Raw genomic sequence first — 21,188 nt, 5'->3', positions numbered from 1 at the left:
GAATCGAACACATATTCTCACCCTACCTGACTCAATTTCCATGCATCAACAGAGCTACCATCATTTGGTCCCATAACTTATGTTCTGAATCATAAGTGAGCTTTGTTTTCCACTGCCAAGAACTTGTACTATTACCCTGATTAGTTCATGTATAAGATATCAGTTTCCAAAGGAGACGTTCAATATTAGATACTGTTGATGCGTTGATCCTGGTTTAGTAATAGTATGCTTTTCTTAGTGAAAGGAATAAATGGAGAATGATAACAGAACATGCTTAGCTAAAAGAACCAGGGGAAAACCTCAACGTGGAAAAACATAAGCATGACTTAAGAAGGGAAGCTTTTATTTATTTTATTTTTTTAATACTAAAGAAGGAAGCTTTAGTCTATAATAATCATTAGGCGATGGAATAATGATGGCAACGGTGTTGTACAGTGCAAAATTTGTAATTGAATTGGGCAACCCTGTCAAATTAAAGAAATAAAAAAAAAGGGTAAGATACTAAACCTGTGATTATTTGTTCATCACTACAGACTGCAATGATGACCACTTAACAACAAACCTGTAATTAGAATTAGAAATCTCTAAGGCCTAAGCATGTGGCTTGTCTCGGAATATACCCTATAAGAATGGCAGGGTACAATTATTGGAGGAGAAAATTCGGAAGTTGAGTTGAAAATGATGACGAACTGGGAGATTTTAATTTTAATTTTAAATTTCATATCATTTTTATGCCAATATGAAAAGAAAAACAGAACATATGATATACATGGGTTATGTTATATTTATAAATTTTTTGTTTATAAATTCTTACAAATTATATTAGTTTATAAATAAAAAATTTATAAATATAATTCTGCTTATTATACATAGACGAAAGAGAAGAATTGGAAATAGACTATTTGATATTCTCTTTTTGAACACTCTTTATTACCGGACCACTAAGAAGCCATGGCCCTTGACATACTAATAAAATTAGCAAAAACAGGGCACAGCGCGCAAAACATTAGAAATGACCTACCAGGTGCTGCTGAAAATAAACAAAGAGTTGCTTAATTGTACTATACTAATGACTAATCGATCTGAAATTATTTATATGCTTGCATCTACCAATATTAAGTTGTCGGTATAATTAATTATAGCTCCTTGTTACTCTCACTTTTATAATCGAATTAAAATTCCAAGTACATACATACTTCAAATTTTAAGAACTTTTGAGAGGTGGAACATAATAGAAATATGTATACAATTTCTTCTGAGTTCATTTTACCAATTCAATCATGAACTACACTAACACCGACACTTCTGTTGAAAATCCATACCATGCTGCAATTAGTGATTCGGGCATAAGATATTTTCCATCTGAAGGGAGAAAAATTAAAGGACAGAGGTCAGTTTTCTATATATCCATTCATGAACATGTGGATGTGGTTATGCAATCCATTAAAAGAAAAAGCAAATGTCTTTTTAGGAAAAGAAAATGTGAGATGACCAACCAAGCCAAGCCATGCATGCAAAGCTCTCTTTATGTAAAGACTACATCTGTCAAATGTAGAGGACACGCCATATGATTATGAAGTTCTGTAATGTTAGCTACTTCTCCCTTTTCTCGCCTACTTTATTCTTTACCTCTTTGGAGTTACACTACAACACATATATTATAGGAGCAAAAGAGGCCATAATGCATTCTATGGGCACGTTACTTGCCGAATATGTCGTTGTCAATGGTACAAAAACAATACCATAGTGAAAATGTAGTGCTTAATTACCTATTTAATATATAGAGTTGAAAAATTATCACGGGGCGTTTGGTTGAGGAGAAATTTTTTAAATACTAGGGAAATGGTTGGAAAGTGAATTTGGTAGACCGAAATATTACCAGAGAAATTTATTTAAATTTGCAAAATCTATGTTCGGGAAAAACTTCGCACCTGTTTTTTCACTTCTCTAGTTATCTCAAAATACCACATCTCAAATGGTATTCTGTAACATTGAATTTCATCCAAAAATCAACACAAAAGTCATTTCTCCATCTATCCTATTTGCCTAGTATTTTTTTCAAAAACCTGAACCAAACGTGGTATTTTCCAATATCTACTTACACTTTTTCATCAATCTCAAAATAAATCTTCTACCAAACACTATCTATAGGAATAATGATCCTATTCGACTTGAATGGGACTAGTTAAATAATAGATGAATGGTGGATAGTATATAAAAAAATTCATTTACTAATTCATGATCATAATCAATTTGACATCATCTTTAGCCGCAAGATAATGACCAGCCCAATACATGTTGCTCGTTTACTAGAAATGCATTCATTGTTTGAGTTATTTTAGTTTAAAAATTTTCTGCTCCAAGTAGCAGCTGGCTTAGCTAGGTAACAACATTTTTTATAGTTAGAATGTCTGAAAATTAAACCTCTTTTGCAAGTGATCCACAATATACATAAATACCAAGGAATACAATTACCTTATCAGTGTTTTATCAGACAAGTTTCATCATCATTTTTATTTTTTAGATATCCGTACTTCATAAGTAACTAGCTGCATAGACGAAACTAAAACTACTAGTCTTTTTACCATGGGATATAATTACCTTATCAAATTGAACAATTGGATTACTTCATTAGCTTTGATTGCATTCCTTTGACTCTTTTGAAGATTTTTCAAGTAATTAAGATGCATCAGGAGTTGAAATTCAAATTGAATGTATAGCTGTTTCCATAGTGGGTAGCATTAGAAATTAACAAATCAATAAAGCATAAAGTTAAAAAGGGCATCAAAAAGCTATTCTATCTTAATCTGTATTTACCAGTTGTGAAAAAAAAAAAAAAAAAACAACTGAATTATTGGCCTCAGGTTATTGAACTTGAACCACTGCCAGCAAAAATTATGGGTCTTTTTATTATGTTTTGTAATTTTTTTTATTGTTATGAAGTATATATAACTTTCTGTATACATACCGCATATGTACAATACTCTTTTTTAAGGTAGGTATATGTACCATACTTCTTCTTTTTTTTGGAAACTTGAATATGTACCATGCTTTGTATTTTTTTTTTTTTTTTTTGGTAAACTACTTTGTATTTATTTGTGTGGGGAGAGGAGACACGCATCACCATCAGCCGAAATTATAGACTCTGACTTTTTAAATTAAACTTCAATGAAGGATGACTAAGTCAGTGCACATGCTCATTTAATTTATTTATCTGTTTTAAAACAAAATTTAAATCAATAAAAAAGGAAATAAAACAAACGTGGTCAATAAGGTCTTTTTAAATTAAATATAAGAAAGTTATCGTTGAACAAATATCAAATCAATTATACCTCTGATGATCCATTATTATTTTTTATACGCAAATGATTTATTATTTTGTTTTTTATTTTTACTTTTGTGGTGGATGCAAACATTAATCAAAGGAGTATTTAAAGGAATACAATATATAGGTTTTTACTTTATAAAAAATAAAAATAAAAACATTTTTTTCACGTTCTAGAATGGATAATTCAATTAGAATCACTAGTTTTATCTGGAATATAGATAAAAAAAAAAAGGTAAGACTTGGGAGTTTTAGATCCAATCGATAATCTTAAAAATGATAAATGATTCAAGAAATGTTAAAATTTTGAATATATATATATATATATAGAATATGTTAATTTTATTAATTTATTTCTATTTTAATTTAATATGGGCACATAGTGGCATGATTAAACTATTTTTCCTTTATAAGTACTTTTTTGTGCACTTGAATTTTTTTTTTTTTTTTTTGGTACATGAGGTATCCCCGTTCAACCTTCTCCGGGCACCATGCCCTAAGCTTCGCAACCGGAGAAAAGACGAGACTAATCCCCAACCGAAGATTTTTTGGCTTATCCTCTGACCCCCAAAGATTTTCCAAGAAACTGCTTGAGGCAGAATTTGATCCCTGCACCAAGCAATCCCTTGGAAGCTCTGCCAACTCAACTACTTTTATTATCACATAAATCCCTCAATCATTAAATTTGAGCTTACGTATTTTATGCAAAATCACCGCTTTTATGATTTATGTTTTGTTCGAGATATTTGGACAAATTAAGGTGGTATTTTTTGAGTCTTCTCTAGTATAATGGTTGAAGGTTATAGAAAGTAGCTATTTGGTATGCCTACAAGGACTCCGATAATCAAGCTAATATAATAAATTGAGTTGGAATATACAAATGGGAGAAATGGGCGTACCAGAGAATTTGATCCTAATATTTACGGGGATTGTTTTTCTTATGTTGTATAAGATAAAACAATTTTTCTATACACACAAATTTTATGGGAGACTCATTTTAAATTTTTTCCTTTTTTCTTATTCTCTCTCATCTCTCTTCTTTTTGTGAGGGTAGAAAAATTGATTTTAGCTTATACAAAATAAGAAAAATCATTCCCAATATTTATAGGAAAGAAACTGAAATAAAAAGTGAGCCCCACACTTAATTATATAAAAATAAGTGGCACGCTTTTTGATGTGTTTGCGGAAAAAAAATGACTCTCCAATAACAATAACATGAAAGTCGAATGAATTGAATTGCCCTAATATTAACTTGGTGCTTATGAGTCCAATTTAAGTGCATAATGGATAGAACATTTTGGTGGATAGTTACTAATCTGCACTAATGGACGGCGACAATTTATATCCATTAGTTTTACTTTTTTTTTTATATGTTTAATAACATCTCTAAATTTTAATTAATTAGAATTATATAATTTTTTTTACATCTTAGACTTTTTCTCCTTACATCAAGTTATATTCAATTTTCCTTTTTATCAGAGAAAGTTTATTCAACTAGTAAAGAATGGGATATTTTTCTTTTTACTTTTTGAAATACAAACTTTGGTTTGAGGAAATACATTTTCCATTTTAAAATTTGAACATCAATGGTAGAATTGTCATCAGTTAAGTCAATTTCCTTAACTAAAATACTCTATCTATTTCTCTTTTTATAAACAATAAATAGGTGAGATTTAATTTAAGAAAAAAAGAAATGAATACAAATCTTAGATAACAAAGTCATATTACAGATACATTCTCATTTACGATTTAGTGCTTGGTCGATTTAGACTCAAACGATCGTTGGTTGCAACTTCACATTGAGTAAGAATATCGGCAGAAGACAATTCTCTTAACAAAAGATATGATTTATTTTGAAAGAATTAGGGTTGAAAGAATTTGTTATATTTTTTTGAATTTGCATTTAAAAATATTATTTTAAATACTTACTTTTTTAAATTAAATTTTAAAATATTATTTTCAAATACAAACTAAAAAATTTAACATAGATTCTTGTAAAGTAATCATATTAAAATATAAAAAATTCTTAGTATATGACTTTTGTGTCGTCGAGACTCGAGATGCCAACAATTTTCTCAAAGCAAGGACAAGTACTTGAGTAGATGTCAAGCCTGATTATGGACCCGTTTGGATACTTTTTTTCTTTCTTTAAAAGCTTCTTTTTTAAAAAAAAAAAAAAAAAAAAAAAAAAACTTTTCATTATTAAATATGTTTAGATATCTGCTTTAAAAAAAGTTTAGAAGTTACAAAAAAATGCAAAGACCTAAAAATTTTAGCTTTTAAATAAAATAAAAGTCAAAAACAAAATATTTTTTTTAAATTCTAAATAACTTTAAATTTTATAAAACACACTTCTAAAATAAGTAAGACATAAAAAATATTTTTCTTAAAAACTCGTCCAAAAAGGCCATGTTATACAAGTCCATTGAAAGGAAGCTCATTAGTAGCCAGAATAATTATAATAAATAAAGAAATGAAGGTTCTGACCGTTATTAGTAGCTCATTACTTTTTTCCCTTTCTCGCAGATCATATAATTTTACACAAATAATAAAAAAAAAAACTGATAAAAAAATGGATTCATACTACGAAGTATTTGAAACGATGAAATTGTATTATTTTGTATTTGCAAAAGATTTAATTGAAATACAAAATAAACTTTAAATTTCAATTGCTTCCGTATCCATATATATACAAGGGTTATCATATCAACTTCTATAACAGGGCTTTAACATGCTTTAACAAGGTTAACCAAAAATATGTTTCGCATAAACGCTTTTAAACTTAATTTTGAATAATTTTGATTTTATAAAATTAATTTTAGTTAAAAGTAATTTAAAATGAAGTAATTTATATTTAATAATTTGAATCCCTAAACAATCAACAAGATTTACTATTATCTAACTAATTTTCATAAAAATCTCTTTCTAATACGTAGTTATCAAATGGACAGAAAGTCAATAATTCTTTATGTAAATAAAATATACAAATCCAATATGGCACTATTAAACATAGACACATAACCAAGGTAGCAAGGAAAAGATTAATTTGTGGCTGTCATATATTCCAATGCACCAACATCCAATGTACCAAAAGCTAGTTTTGTAGTAAAATAAAATTTGAGTAATTATTGCTAATCATCTATGAAACAAAAGCAAAATCACGTTTTCTCCCAACCCCTAGTTTGGATCACACACCTACATTCCCGCCCAAACATGCTAGACTCTTTTAATTCCCTTTTTTCCTCCTCATCCCCCTTTCCCAAAAACACATATACAAATAAAGCTGAAAATCAGCATGTATTGCCAAGAAATAAAATAAAAAGGAGCAGTTACATTTTACAAGTTACAGTCACATGGAAAACACTTGGGGAATTAGAACATCAACCTAAAGACAGCATAAATAATCAGGCAAAAAGAAGTATATACCTCAATTTTTAGGGGAAGATATGGCTGTTAAGAGTATATTTTCGACACTTAATATGGCTTGCTGTAAAGCCCAAGCAAGGGTTTCTCCCTCTCCTCTACTCTTTTTCTTGCAGCTTCTCTTGCCTTGAGAGCTGCTTTTTCTTCTTCAGAGACAAACTTGGATTTTTCACCAGGTCTCTTTCTCTTACCGACAGCAAGAGATGAAGGGGAGGCTTTCACGTTTCTCACAGGATTCAAACACGTTGTAACAACAGGCCCAGGTGAAGGTCCATTCTGAGAGTTATTTGCTTTGTTTTCAACCGATTTCGATTGTGAAGTTGACAAGGCCTTTTTCGCAGTTGATCCGTTGTGCCTAGTATTTGACGTAAAGTGAGGTGAGGCATATGCTTCTTCCTGGGTCACCCACTTGCCTGATGAAATTTCTTTAAGTAAATATGCCATCCATTATCAATATATTATTACTATATAATGCATGTAAAACGACAAGTATAACGCTCGTACCAATGGCATCAGAATAGTAAAATCCCGACTTTGGATCATAGTAAAATCCATTTGTTTTATGGTAGTAATAGCCTGAGCTGCTGTCAAACTCCCACTCTGCCAAAATCATGCAGCGAAAATCAGTTTCGAGATGAGAAATCAATACAGCAATAACGAAATATACTAACACTGACACATGTATCCTGAGTCCATGAACCAGTGAAAGAAGCTACATGGATATTTTTTCTATGCAAAACAGGAGCAATAATTTATATTTATACTGTCAAGTGTCAACACAAATAACTCCCAACAACAATAGTTTGAGAAAAGCAATTCCAAATTTTTTCAAGGGGGAAAAATATTGAACTTAGAAGTTATTAGACTTATTTTGTTCTTTCAATGAATTTAGTATGACAAGCCAGAATATCATTTAGTTTTCGATATTTTCCTGTCTTTTACATCCATAATATTATCTACTAAAATGAAAAAAAGAGCACTTTTAAGTGTTAAAATTGGATATCCAAGTCTTTTTTGTGGAAAAAAAATTCCAGTTTGTAAATCCCCCTTCTTGAAAAAAAAAAAAACTCCGGTCTTATATCTAATTCATTCCCTATGTAAAAAATATGTATCAGACTATGCAAAATAATTATTAATTAGAACCCTATCAAGAGAAATAAACAAACAAAAGTTTATACTTACAACCTTGGTCATCCAATTCATGTGATTCTCTGGTTTCCTCAAACTTTGCCTTATCCTTTTGATAGCTACGCTGTGCTTTCTGTGGTAGAATACAAATAAATAGATAAAATCAATACACCTCATCTGTGTGTAAGTGCGTACATAACATTCACATTTACAGTATTCCAGCAATGTCCAAATATTTCCCATCTTCCAAAAGTTAAGCATCAACAAAAGTGTGATTTTCTTGCAATTCCTATTTCTAGTTCCATCCCCAATCTTTGAATACAGTCAACTTATTTATATATTTATGAGGTAAAGTCTTTTAATTGAATCAAAGCCAATAATATGTGTTATGTGTTGCTCTAGATCAGAAACTTATGCTCATTTATTCTTTCATTGGCCAGCAGCCACTGTTATCAGGTTATTTGATTTTTCAGGAGAAAAACATACGGTCTCTGACTTTGGAGCAGTTCATTTTGACAACTTTAATAGGCTTTGTGGCAGGAATAAGGAGGGTAAAACACTACGGAGGCATGCAGTGTTCTTAATTATATGGGGTGTAGATCAAAGAGGAATGCTCACACTTTTAAGGATTCATCGATTTCTTTAGGGTTGTTATTGAACACTGTTGTTTTTCTGCCTTCTCTTCGATGCTATTCCCAATGTTTATTCATGAAAGTCCCTCCATCCGATATGCACAGGGATTAGAGATCCCTTCAGCACCATTGACTTTCTAATAAACATATATAAGTTTTTAGGAACTGTTGGAAATGAAAAAAGCAATTAACTTCGTGTTAGAAATGATAACATAACAGTAGTTAATATAGCATTGGAAATAATACGAGTTTATTTTCCTTTGGAAATTCTAGGGTCTTAGGAAATAATTCACTTCTTATTTATTGATTCTTGCAACACAAGTTTTATTTATTATTACTTCAAGTATGTAAATAGCAGCATGCTGGCTGCAAATCACTCAAGCAACTCACAAATTACATTCCTAGTCTATTTTCAAGCTTCTTACACTATTCTCAAATGGGACCTATTTATTACTTCAGTAAATAATTTTGAAGCTTTCAGCATATTCTTCTCCTTGCTACATTATTACCTCTAATATCTATGCCTTTCATGCTACATAAAAATCTAATAGATCAAAATGACAAAAACCAAAGTATTTCAATTAATAGGTCTGCTAGACATCTAATATAAAAACCATTCACGTGTCTTCACCTAACCGCTCAAGCTTTTGGGAGAATTGGTTCATGATGTGGTATTAGAGCCTTTAAGATCAAGTGGTCAAGGGTTTGATCCTTGCCGCCCTATTCTTCTAATAAAAAGTTGAATTTCAGCACAAAGTTGGTGGGTCTGTATATTTTCCACGCTTCAATTCCGAAAAAGGACTATTGGTATGAGGGGTGTGTTAGAGATATAATATAAGAGTTAGTTCATGACAAGGTCAAATGACAACAAATCAGGCCTGATCCTTGTAATAGTAAACAATAGAAACAACAAAATGATTATTATTATTATTATTTTTTTAGAAAAAGCTACATACAATACATGCAAGCTACCACATGGAACAATTACAGTTCACAGATTGTTGCACATTCGATTAAAAAACACAACTGTGATAAAGTTGGGTTTCATTAAAGGTTATTTAAGATATTGCTCCATTTATGTTATATTGATAAGAATTGAAAGTACCAGACATGGCTTGGGCTACAGTAACCCAGATTTTACTTTGTTGAGAAAATTTATTAGATAAGTGAATTGTAGTTTGATATCAAATATGCATTTTTCATAAGTCAATTCCGTTTTTTAAATTAGGTTATTAATCAACACATATGATTAACAACACATATATGCAAATTCAGTTCACTAGTAAGTTTTCCCATAAAATTAGGCAGAAGGCTTGGACATGGAAATAAAGCTTCTGCATGTATAACGGAAACCATCAGACCTTCAATCTGGGTTAGTAATGCAAATGTTGAATATCAAGAATAATTTTAAAAGTATGAAGAAGGCAGCATCAATAATATAAAATAAGTGTAAAACTCTTACTGCTTCGATTTGCTCAATGGCGTGAGCTGTTTCCTTCTGCTCTTTTTCCTTAGCAGCATTCTCTTTTCTCATAGTAGCCAGCCTCTTGGTAACATTATCTTTGTGACGTTGACCAAGCTCATGATTTCTGATGCTGGAAGGATTGTTTGATATATAAATTTTGCAAAAGTCACACCATTTGTTGCCCTGGCTGACCCAATACTGAAAACAAGAAAAGAAGAAGTAAATGAACAAATCCAAATACTCAGTCACAATTAACGTGTCCAACTTTCACATACAAGAAAATCGTACAAATTGCTGCATCTCAATAATCCACCTTTGCATCTTACTCTCATGAGGGATCACATGAACACATGAATGCACACAGTTCCTTTAGAATATACTTAGTGATCTTCTAATTGTGGATATATATATATAAAATTTTGATTTTGGGTATCAGAACTAATATATCATAATAGACCTTCAACAGGATTTTTTGGTGGGGTCTTCGATTATGAACGGGGCAGAACGCCCAAGCAAAGAAAATTATCACAATTTACTTACGGGAATGCAAAAAGTAAAGAAAAGAATGTATTAGAAGAGTTATAGAAATTATATAAAATAAAATTGGGGTGATCGAAGTGTTTACCTCTGTCATGGCAGCGAATTAGGGTTGGAAATTGGAGGTTATGAATACACGGCGAGAATTTGGAATGAAGTGTAGTGAGAAGAAGGAAGCAAGTAAAACCAAATCTCTTCAAATTTCAAAACCCTCCCAAAAGCAAAGCAAAACAAAGAGCTCTGAAATATAACATACAATGTCAGAGACAAATGATTGACGAATCAGAGAGAGAGAGAGAGAGGGGGTTAGAGAAACAGAGCTTTTTAATGGGCCTGTTTCCATCAACCCAGGCCCAGTTATAGTTTGGATTCACAAATAACAATTGGGCCTATTAGCTTTAGAGCTGCGACAAAACAAACTAAATTAAAATAGAGACAAAGAAGCAAATTTAAATCAGAAGGTGGATAACTCAATAAATAAAAAAATAAATGTAAAAGAAGGGTGGAGGATATAAGAAAATACAAGATTAAAAGAAGTCTTCAAATTTAAGAACAAGAAAGCATCTATCAAGTTTCAGATCCATTATTTATTTTTTTCGGATATAATAATAAAAGTTAAACACATAAGCTAGCGGGTTGTTTCAGACCCATTATTTATCTCTGTTAATGCAATGCACAAGGAAGAATGGTGATTGTTGGGATATTTCAATTTAGAGGAACACCAATATCAATATGTAGCTTTTGGAGGTGTTATTTATTGAAAAAAGTGAACTCCACTGGCATAACACTAACATAACATAACATAACATAATTAGATAAGAAAAAGGGATCTTAGAAGTTAGAAGCAACTCAAGAGAGATCAGATCAGATCAGAATATCAGATCATCACTTCTCAAAACAAAAGCCCTTTTAGGGTTTTGAAGGACAGTGACGGAATGGATCAATCGTTCCTGGTAATGCTATCGAATCTCCTCCACCTCCACAATTCTTTAGACCCCACCACCTCTCTCCTCTCCGACACAATCTCTTCCACAACCGCCTCCGCCTCCGCCTCACCTTCCTCCGCCACATCCCCAACCTCTCTCCTCTACTCCTCCTCCATAGCCCCACTCCTCTTCTTCACCATCGCCTCCGTCCTCTCCTACGTCGCCTCCACCCGCCCCACCACCTCCTCCACCACCACCACCACCACCACAACCACCACAACTCAACCACAACCCAACGCCTCCGACTACTCCGTCTCCGCCTTCCGAGCCCTCACCACCGAACACATCTGGTCCCTCGAAGCCCCCCTCCGCGACGCGCACTGGCGCTCCCTCTACGGCCTCTCCTACCCAGTCTTCACCACCGTCGTCGACAAACTCAAACCCCACATCGCCGTCTCAAACCTCTCCCTCCCTTCCGATTACGCCGTCGCCATGGTACTCTCCCGCCTCGCCCACGGCCTCTCCGCCAAAACCGTCGCCGCGCGCTACTCCCTCGACCCTTACCTCGTCTCCAAGATAACCAACATGGTCACGCGCCTCCTCGCAACCAAGCTCTACCCAGAATTCATCAAGATCCCCGTCGGTCGCCGACGCCTCGTGGAAACCACACAGGCCTTCGAAGAACTCACCTCACTCCCAAACATGTGCGGCGCCATCGACACCAGCCCCGTCAAGCTCCATAGCCTCCCAAACCCTAACCCCGCAACCTATCGTTGCCGTTATGGTTACCCCTCTGTTCTCCTTCAGGTTGTCTCCGATCACAAGAAAATCTTCTGGGACGTTTGTGTGAAGGCTCCAGGTGGCACCGACGATGCAACCCATTTCAGGGATAGTCTTGTCTACAATCGCCTCACATCTGGGGATGTTGTTTGGGACAAGGTGATGAATGTACGAGGTCACCATGTTCGTCCTTACGTTGTTGGGGATTGGTGTTACCCTCTGTTGCCGTTTTTGCTCACCCCATTTTCCCCAAGTGGAATGGGCACCCCTGCACAGAACCTGTTTGATGGAATGCTCATGAAGGGAAGGTCGGTTGTTGTGGAAGCGATTTCATTGCTAAAAGGAAGGTGGAAAATCCTTCAAGATTTGAATGTTGGCCTTCATCATGCCCCACAAACGATCGTTGCTTGTTGTGTGTTGCATAACTTGTGTCAGATTGCTAGGGAACCCGAACCTGAGCTGTGGAAGGAGCCTGATGAGAGTGGACCTCAACCTAGGGTGCTGGATAGCGAGAAATCATTTTATTTCTTTGGGGAAAACCTGAGGCAAGCTCTCGCTGATGATTTACACCAAAAGCTTTCCTCAAGATAGTTAGTTACTTGCTTTATTTACATGGTGTACCAACATGTGTATCAATCAGTATATTTTGATTTTGAATAATTTATGAGCTTGTGGTTAGGAAGCAGATGTAGAACTAGAATACAAGGTTTCTGGATGTAGAGGACTACTGACATTGTTTTCAGACAAGTTTAACTCTAATGGCAGAGCTTCATACTCTCACCATTTACCTTTATGTTTCCCTTCCTTCCCCTCTTCTCAAGGTTAATCAGTTTAGATTAATGATTTACAATTCTTTTTTCTTTAGGAAAATTTGCTTCTCTCTTTTTGTTTTTAATTATGTTATTTAAAATACAAAATAAATTAATTTAATAAAATAAACCTTATTTTTAAAAAATTTATCTGTAGTATCCGTAATGAAATTTTTATTAGCAGCATTACAATACAATAGACTGCTGCTTGAACGTTAAGCTATTCTAATGAAAGATTCATATGATGTTAGCTTCAGTCTCGCTGCATATTGCTAGAGTACGTGAATTGATATGTAAGTTAGTGGCGTTTGTTGGTTGTGCAAACAAGTTAAAGGTTGAAGATGTTGCATGGTTCTCAGATTATTACGATTTGCTGCGGTCAATAAGATACCAGACGTGGTACTCTTTGAGATGTGGAAAGTGTTCTACAAACAAGTACCACAAGGAAAAGATAGTTAAAAAAAACATAAAGAAACAACACAAACTGCTTGAGAGCATCGATGGAAAAGAAAAAAGTAAGAGCGAAGAAACAAACTAAGTAGTTTGTCATGAAATTGTTTAAAATGTAGGAAGTTTTCTGAATATATATAACTTGGATTTGCATCTATTACGTTCCTTACAAACAATATCATATTACAAGCGATGAAGATCCCCTGCAATTTGTTTTTAAACTATATTGTCTCATCCCGTAAAATACTTATAAAAAAATATGTTATGAAGGTTTGAATGGTAAAATGGAAAACTGTGATCATCTCTTGTTATTAGAGGTGGCAAAGTGGGCGGCCCGGCTCGCCCCACCCCACCCCGCTATCAACCCGTCAAAAAATGAGTCAGCCCGTCCCGCCCCGCTTTTGAAAGTGGACTGAAAAACTCAGCCCGCCCCGCCCTGTTTGGCGGGTTGACCCGCCAGCCCGAGCCTATTTTACACTGACCCGCTTTGGCCCGCCTATGCCCGCCATCAACCCGCCAAAAAATGAGCTCGCCCCGCCCCGTTTGACTGGTTGGGCGGGTTGGCCCGCCGAGCCGAGCCCGTTTTGCCGGCTCTACTTGTTACTATAACAAAATACACCTTCCCCCCTTTGCAGCTACTACTTCATTGCACACAGATGAATCTCCTTGTATATTGGTTCATACCACTGCTATTTAAACACCTCCATATTAACATACTTCATCCTTTGAAAAAAACATTCAGTTATAAATCCACAACAATTCAATGATTAAAATCTTGGGAAAAATATGTCATTTTAAACAACACATAAAGAAATCCACATCTTTAAAACTTTTTTCACCCAATCTCTCTCTCATAATCTATCTCTCACTTAAAATAACGCAATTTTGTATTCTTTAAAATGATACACATTTTTATTGCGAAATCTTTCATGTGAAATGATAATGTAAAACTAGGACATGATAAAATCCATTTCCGGTTGCAAACATATATCGACCTATACAATATATCAGAGCAAAAGATTGGGAATGGAACAAGAGTAGAAAGAAACGACATAATCGATTGACTAGATTAGTACTCTCAGTAAAGGAGCGTATCGGAATGTATATAATGCTGCAACATTTCGTACTTCTTTCCTCACAATGAGAATCATTCAGCGATTTCTTATCGTTTCTGGGTTCCTTAACAAGTTAACACTGCCGTCAATCACCACCAAATCATGGTCACTGAGGAAAAGTAATTGATTCAAAAAAGGTAAAAATTAACAAACGCAAGAATACACGAATACAATAAAAATAGTAGAAATTATAAGACTCACAAATGTAACGTGTGTACAAAAGCATTCATCAATACAAGTGACAGGAAATTATTACCACCCATCGAGACAAAGCTAATTCTAACTCTACAATTCATATCTTAATTCTGAACCCACATATCTGTAGACTATTTTACAATTAGAGCGCCTTCAAAAGAATCATTGAGTAGCATTTCATTATGAAACTGTAATTTAATGGGCAGTGCTTGCAAGAGCTTCAGATATGAAGGAGACAATCATCAGTTGCAGCACACTAGATACAAATTCAAATATGATTGAGCCACAAATAACAGAGAAAATTCAGCATATCCACGAGGTTTTGCTTTACATCTTTATTGAACCTTTGCAATGCTTCGGCTAGATACACCATGTAATAATTTGACAAACCCAAGAAAGCTTAACTTCCCATCAGTGTGGCGTATCCAGTCATGAAGAACAACGTGAACTGGGATAGAAGGACCAAGTCCAAGTTCCTAAAACAACATTTTGAGGAAATATAATCGTGATTAGCCATATCTCATGAACTAATAATTACAATTTCATTTTGGCCAGCTTTGCTAGACATTTGATATTTTGTTTTTTTGCCTTTTTACTTTTCCTGCTATGGAGGATTCCTTATCCTCCTTTAGTTATATTTTTCTCTTCGTGCTAACAAAATTTACTTTCCCAACCCCAAAAAATTAAAAAACAAGTATAAACCTAGATCATTTACACACGCGCAAAAAAAAAAAAAAGAATCTATCTCAATTCCAAAGGAAATAATTGTTATCGTGTCATTGAGTAAGAAAAATTGCTATGATTTGTTTTTAACTTACTGAAGCAAGTTCTTCAATGACAATAGCCCTGTTTCCATCTTTCTCGAAAAGTTCATATGCACAGCGAGCATGTTGCTCCCAACGATCAAGAGCTTCAAGTTGATGTACACTTAATGCAGCTGCACAAAATTCTTCAAAATCCATCCTTCTATATTGTAATGAATTCAGCTGTCATAAAAAGGGAAATTTGATAGATGGAATATGAGACAGTAACCAGCCAAATCAAGGGGAGTCTACATACACAGAACAAGGTATTACCGAGGTAAGAAGGTCAGGGATGCGAGACTCTTTCATGGCATCTGTTGCACGTTTCATCAAGGCCTGCCCAGAAATTATGAATGAGAAAAACTTATCGAATCCAACAAAACAATAAATTTCTTACATGTCAATGTGATAACCAACCTTGCTAATGTTATCTAAGGATATGCTGCCATTTTTGCTTGGTTCCAACAGTGCAAATTGCTCCCTCAGATAATATAGTTCATCAGCAGTCAATGTCTTTGACAAGGCCTGCCAAAGAGATGAATATAAATTAACTAATACAATTAAAGGTAATTAAGTACGAAGTACATTCTAGTTTATCTAGGAAATAATAGATTGGTGTCAGAACTTTCAATTCAGTTGCAGCATGCACATGCATGACACAGGATAGAATAACTCAGAATGAAGAATCAGTTCATTTTGCACCTCCCCCTTGTTTGTTGTTATAGCTGAAAATTAGAAATATACAACACAGCACCAATAATATACCACTGTTTGTTCTGATACCAATTTTTTTAAAGAAAATCCACAAGTTTACTGGATTAAAATGAATCAAAATACTTGTGGTGTGAACATTATACATCCTTTTCAAACACGAGATTCGGAATGAGGTTGAAATATTTTATTCCATGGGGAAGCAAAGCATCCATAAAAAATAATGGTTCAACTTTTCTTTCAGCAATAAATGTACGCACCCTTAAGGCAGCCTTACGCAAGGATGAGGACCTCATATAAGTCTTCATGAGCTTAAATATTAAAATATCAAGTGGAACTTTTACATTATTGTAATTCCGTATCCAAGGATGACCTGCAAGCACAAGATTATTGTGGAAGCTTAAAAAATGTCTTACTAGAACCTCATTGATGTAAAAGGTAAGAAAAAAACTCACTTAGAGCCTGAGCAGCAGATATTCGCTTCCGTGGATCCTTATTCAATAGCCGTTTGACAAAATCTTTAGCTTCTAAGGATAAAGATGGCCAGGGAGCTTCATCAAAGCTTGGATCAGCTTTCAAAACTGCCCGAAAAATACCAGACTCTGTTCGAGCCCAAAATGGGCGACTACCACATAATAGAATATATGCTATCACACCTATACTCCACACATCAGCCTCTGTGGTGTAAGATCTATGGAGAACTTCAGGGGCGACATAGTAAGCACTTCCAACAATGTCATTAAGCCTTTCATCTGTAAGACATGACATAAGAATTAAGAATATTGCTGAAGTCTCATGAGGCAAAAGATACTACTACCAACTACCAAGTAAGGACTTGTGAAAAAAACCTGGTCTGACAAAATCTGATAACCCAAAGTCTATTGCTTTTAACTCAGAACTTTCATCCTTTGAAGTATACAAAAAATTCTGAATAGAAAAATGCAAGAGGGTTAGACAACAAGCAATGATATCCAAATTGAAATCCGTACCCAATAATATAATTCAACCTTGAACATACTAGTTATTTATATAATACAAACAAGGGATTTATCTAGCAAAACAATTTTTTCATGGAATTTTATTTTCTATTATTTACATTTTTTTTTTATCCTAACACCTATTTTGAATAAGCTAGCTTAAAACTTGAGCCAGAGCCCAAGTGACCCTAACACTAGAGGTTAGGTCAAACTCTTTGATTACATTGACCTATATACTGCAACTAATGATAAATCAAATAATTCATATGAATTTGAAATTGTTAAAAGGAAAGAGAAAGACTAAATTAAAGGTTATCAAGAAATTCCAAACTCTGGTCAGCTGAAGGCAAGCTGACTCACTAGCTGGGACTCCTTGCAGAAAATTGGTAAGCTTTATTGATGCACTTACAGTTGGCCCATTGTACATGGCCCAACATTGATTCAAGAAACTCGTAGTCGACTAGAGTTGTGGCCCAATAAGTATAACCCAATTGTTGAGAAAGGCAATGATTTGAAATATAACAAATTACAATCGAATCCAAGTCCCAATAAAGCAACAGATGTGATTGTGATTTGTTTGGGAAGAAAAATAAAGCAACACATTTGACGTGATTTGAGTTTAAAGATTTGGGATGTATTTTGAATGATTTAATTGTAATTATTTATTTATTTTTAGAATCTAATTACTGTTATATTTATTTTAGGAAGTTTTCTTATTTTTAAGATTTTAAATTTTTGAATTTTGAATCAATTTGTAATTAGTCTATAAAAGGGTGCTTATGACCCTTATTCTAGGAGTTGAATATTTTGTTAATTTGATAATTAAAATTGAGAACCGGAGGGTTACTCTTTTATGAAATCTACTTTCTGTTTAATCACTTTTCTACGTGCTTTCGGCATCATTTATCAAACATTTTATCACCCTTGCCCGACAAAAATGTAAAAGTAAAAAACAAGGCTTATACCCCCCATTCTAAAGTCAGTACCATGTCCCTGTGACACATGAATAATGAAGAGAGAGAGAGAGAGGGTTTTTATTTTGGGACGAGGTGTAAAAATTAAGACGTTTATATATGATTAGCTCATCCATGCTCGGCAAACAATTTCCCTGCCTAGTTAGTGTATTAGATGACTCGGTGACAATATAGCAGATTCAGAGGCCTTTTCTATACAAAAGAAAAGTAAAGCAATATGCTCACCTCTGGCTTAAGATCTCGGTGCACCACACCCTGAAGATGACAAAATGCAACAACATTTAGTATCTGTACCATGACAGCCTTTGCATCATCTTCTGTGTATTTCCCTCCTCTAAAGAAGAAATAAACCATGTAGTTAGTTAGTGGCAAAGTGCAATTCCAAAGGTCAATTTTGTTATTACAAAAATAAAAAGGTAGGGCTGCCGTTTTATGAGTTACCTTGATAGTATCATATCTAAAAGCTCCCCCCCTTCACATAACCTGAAATGTCAATAGGATCCAGTTAATGTATGAAAAATTTGAAAAAGCAAAAAATTCCCATAAGCAATGGGCATTCAAGTCAACCAAAATATTTAAAACCTAATAGATCATCTCGGTATTACCAAAAATATTGTATATAATATAATATTGGATTTAAAAAAAATAAAAATATTATTAAACTTCACTTGGATGCCAGAGCACTAGCTGCACTACTACCACAATATAATTTGAAAAGGAAACAAATACCCCAAACTTACTCCATTACAATGTAGACATTATCTTGGTCTTCAAATGCATCATAGAATTGTACCAGATTGCTGTGTCCATTCAAAGCTCGCAATATTTTCACCTCCCTTCTCACATCTTCAATTGCAATTGCTGTAGTCATCTGGCAACAAAAGGGGTGAAGATGAAAACAAAATTTTAATCTTTGTCATCCCATATGTGATTTATATATGGTTCCTTGAATAAAATTTTAATTAGATTCAAGGAAACTAAAATAAAATAACATAATGTGGGATATAAGTTGTATGGAGTATTGGCTATGAAGAAGTCCAAGTTTAATACATAAACAACACTATATTCTATAAGTTTAACACACAGCATTCCAAAAAGTTTAATCAACATTTAGCTAACCATTAGAATGGGTTTAGGCTAAGATAGACAGTGCTACTCTATTTTCACGACAAAAATACCGACAAACTAATACTCCCACAAAACTTGAACTATTTCCAAACTATCTACTGAAAGAATCTTCAACAGCGAATCCTTTTATATAAAGGGGGGAAAGAAACAACCTAAAACCTAAAGCTTTGCCTAGCAGACAAGTAAATCACCCAAATGACTAGAAATTCCACAGCTATTGCAGTATTGCCATGTGCACCAAACCATCTCAACAAACTCATATATGATTCTATGCCTTATGAGTGTGTATACAAGATACAACAGAAAATAACCTTTGCTTTTGGGATGACCTTAACTGCAACTTGTTGACCCTTAAGCTCACCCTTCTTGAACCTAGCAGAACAAGTATACCCAAAATGCCCTCTACCCACTTCTTCTCCAACCTCCAACCTACTACTCAACTCCTTCGAAAACCCAAACCTCTTGTCCAAATCCGCAGCACCTCCGGCCTCCTCCTCCCCCTCCTCCGGTATCGCCGTGGTGGTTTTCTTCCCCTGTCTCCTCGCCAAGACGGCCTTTATGTGCTTGGCCGGAGAAGGCGGAGGGAAAGGGCGCCGGAAAAACCTCCTCGGCGTCGAGCTCGCGCTCCTGCTCCCTCCCTCCGCAGCCGCCGACGCCGGAGACTTCTTGAAAAAGTGAGCAGGGCTAGGACTGTAGAACGGGAAGAACGGAGACTGCTTCCCGGCGGGGATGACGTCATCTTTCCGGCGGTGGTTGTTGGAGTTGGGACTGAGTGGGGTTTTCGGGATTTGCGAAGGGTCACATGGGTCACCTTCAGGTTCCCGAAGGGCATATGGGTTCCGCTTCTGCGGCTTCGAAGTGCAAACCCCCATTGTTGAAGGATCACAGAAGCTTGGCTACTGAATCATTGGTCATGGCATTGTGGGAAAGGTTTCTGGGTCTTGTTCTTCTTCTGCTAAAGATTCGAACTTTACAGGGAGTTATAAAGAGGGGTATAGAAACTTTGAGGAAATTCTAGTACGTTAGCTGAGAGAGAGAGAAAGAGAGAGGTGGGGTTTGTTGGGGTGGAGGGTGGAAGAAGATGAAGAAGAAGAAGAAGATGGACAATCTCACGGGACACGTGGCATTCAAATGAGTATTGACTTTTGGGTGTTCATTGAATTGGGAAATGAAGGAGAGAAAGGGCACTGGAATTGAAGAGGGAGTTTGATGAAGGAACGAGAACGATGATGACGATGATGAGAAGAGAAGTGAGGCTATGTGAGAGGATTATATTATATTGTTGTGTGTTGGTTGCCACAGGTTTGGCTACATATTGCTCCTCCTTTTGACTCATCTCCAACAATGCCGTACCAAGTGAAATGCAACTACTTTAGAAAGAAAATAAATGGTGATAAACGAGTGTTAGCTAAACTGGTAACACAAGTTGAGTAGAGTAGAGTAGAGAGAGAATTTAGATTTAATTTTCATCAAATATATTTTTAAAAAATAATGAAAGAGATGGATGAAATTTTTTAATAGTGATTAAATGCTGATTTGGGATTAATCTCGTAATCAACTTAAAAAATTGAAATATAAAATCGATATACCAAAATAAATAAATAAATAAAAAAGGTGATTGTCGTAATGAATGGGGACAAGCAAAAAAACTACAAAAAAATGAACAACAAAACAAAAGGGCCATTTAGGTGTTTGGTTGAACGGTTAAGGAATAAGAGAGTGAAATATAAACAACTCGTTTTCCAAAAAAAATAATAAAAATAAACAACTCAATAACTGAGATAAAAAAAACTTTTAATAATTGTATAAA

The 21,188-nt window shown here is 34.6% G+C and overlaps 3 protein-coding genes across 4 annotated transcripts; 1 reads left to right on the top strand and 2 right to left on the bottom strand.

The window, feature by feature from the left end:
• Positions 1 to 6,379: 6,379 nt before the first annotated feature.
• LOC133310262 (zinc finger protein ZOP1) lies at positions 6,380 to 10,768 on the bottom strand. Its single transcript, XM_061511165.1, has 5 exons — positions 10,599 to 10,768; positions 9,971 to 10,171; positions 7,934 to 8,009; positions 7,253 to 7,348; positions 6,380 to 7,161 (listed from the first exon to the last, which is right to left on the bottom strand). Exons 1-5 carry the CDS (start codon positions 10,605 to 10,607, stop codon positions 6,800 to 6,802), a joined length of 744 nt encoding a protein of 247 aa, XP_061367149.1. The 5' UTR covers positions 10,608 to 10,768; the 3' UTR covers positions 6,380 to 6,799.
• Positions 10,769 to 11,292: 524 nt separating this feature from the next.
• Positions 11,293 to 12,997, top strand: LOC133310254 (protein ANTAGONIST OF LIKE HETEROCHROMATIN PROTEIN 1). The gene has a single exon (XM_061511154.1). It carries the CDS (start codon positions 11,446 to 11,448, stop codon positions 12,805 to 12,807), a length of 1,362 nt encoding a protein of 453 aa, XP_061367138.1. The 5' UTR covers positions 11,293 to 11,445; the 3' UTR covers positions 12,808 to 12,997.
• A 1,761-nt stretch (positions 12,998 to 14,758) lies between these two features.
• On the bottom strand, positions 14,759 to 20,720 carry LOC133310261 (CDPK-related kinase 5-like). Of its 2 annotated transcripts, XM_061511164.1 has the most exons (12): positions 20,033 to 20,720; positions 19,690 to 20,002; positions 18,991 to 19,121; positions 18,692 to 18,733; positions 18,476 to 18,584; positions 17,148 to 17,226; positions 16,755 to 17,051; positions 16,560 to 16,672; positions 16,006 to 16,113; positions 15,862 to 15,924; positions 15,604 to 15,771; positions 14,759 to 15,261 (listed from the first exon to the last, which is right to left on the bottom strand). In XM_061511164.1, the coding sequence occupies exons 1-12, from the start codon at positions 20,248 to 20,250 to the stop codon at positions 15,121 to 15,123; spliced, it is 1,782 nt and encodes a 593-aa protein (XP_061367148.1). In that variant the 5' UTR covers positions 20,251 to 20,720; the 3' UTR covers positions 14,759 to 15,120. The 2 variants fall into 2 exon arrangements, with proteins under 2 accessions (XP_061367148.1, XP_061367147.1); XM_061511163.1 differs by having other exon boundaries at positions 19,690 to 20,720.
• Positions 20,721 to 21,188: the final 468 nt, after the last annotated feature.

This window comes from Gastrolobium bilobum, unplaced genomic scaffold (assembly GCF_033153095.1).
Source record: "Gastrolobium bilobum isolate Gb01-03AN ecotype WA unplaced genomic scaffold, APGP_CSIRO_Gbil_v1 utg354, whole genome shotgun sequence".
Taxonomy (NCBI): domain Eukaryota; kingdom Viridiplantae; phylum Streptophyta; class Magnoliopsida; order Fabales; family Fabaceae; genus Gastrolobium; species Gastrolobium bilobum.
Note: the sequence above shows the minus strand (reverse complement) of the source record. Positions and strands in the feature narration are given on the sequence as shown.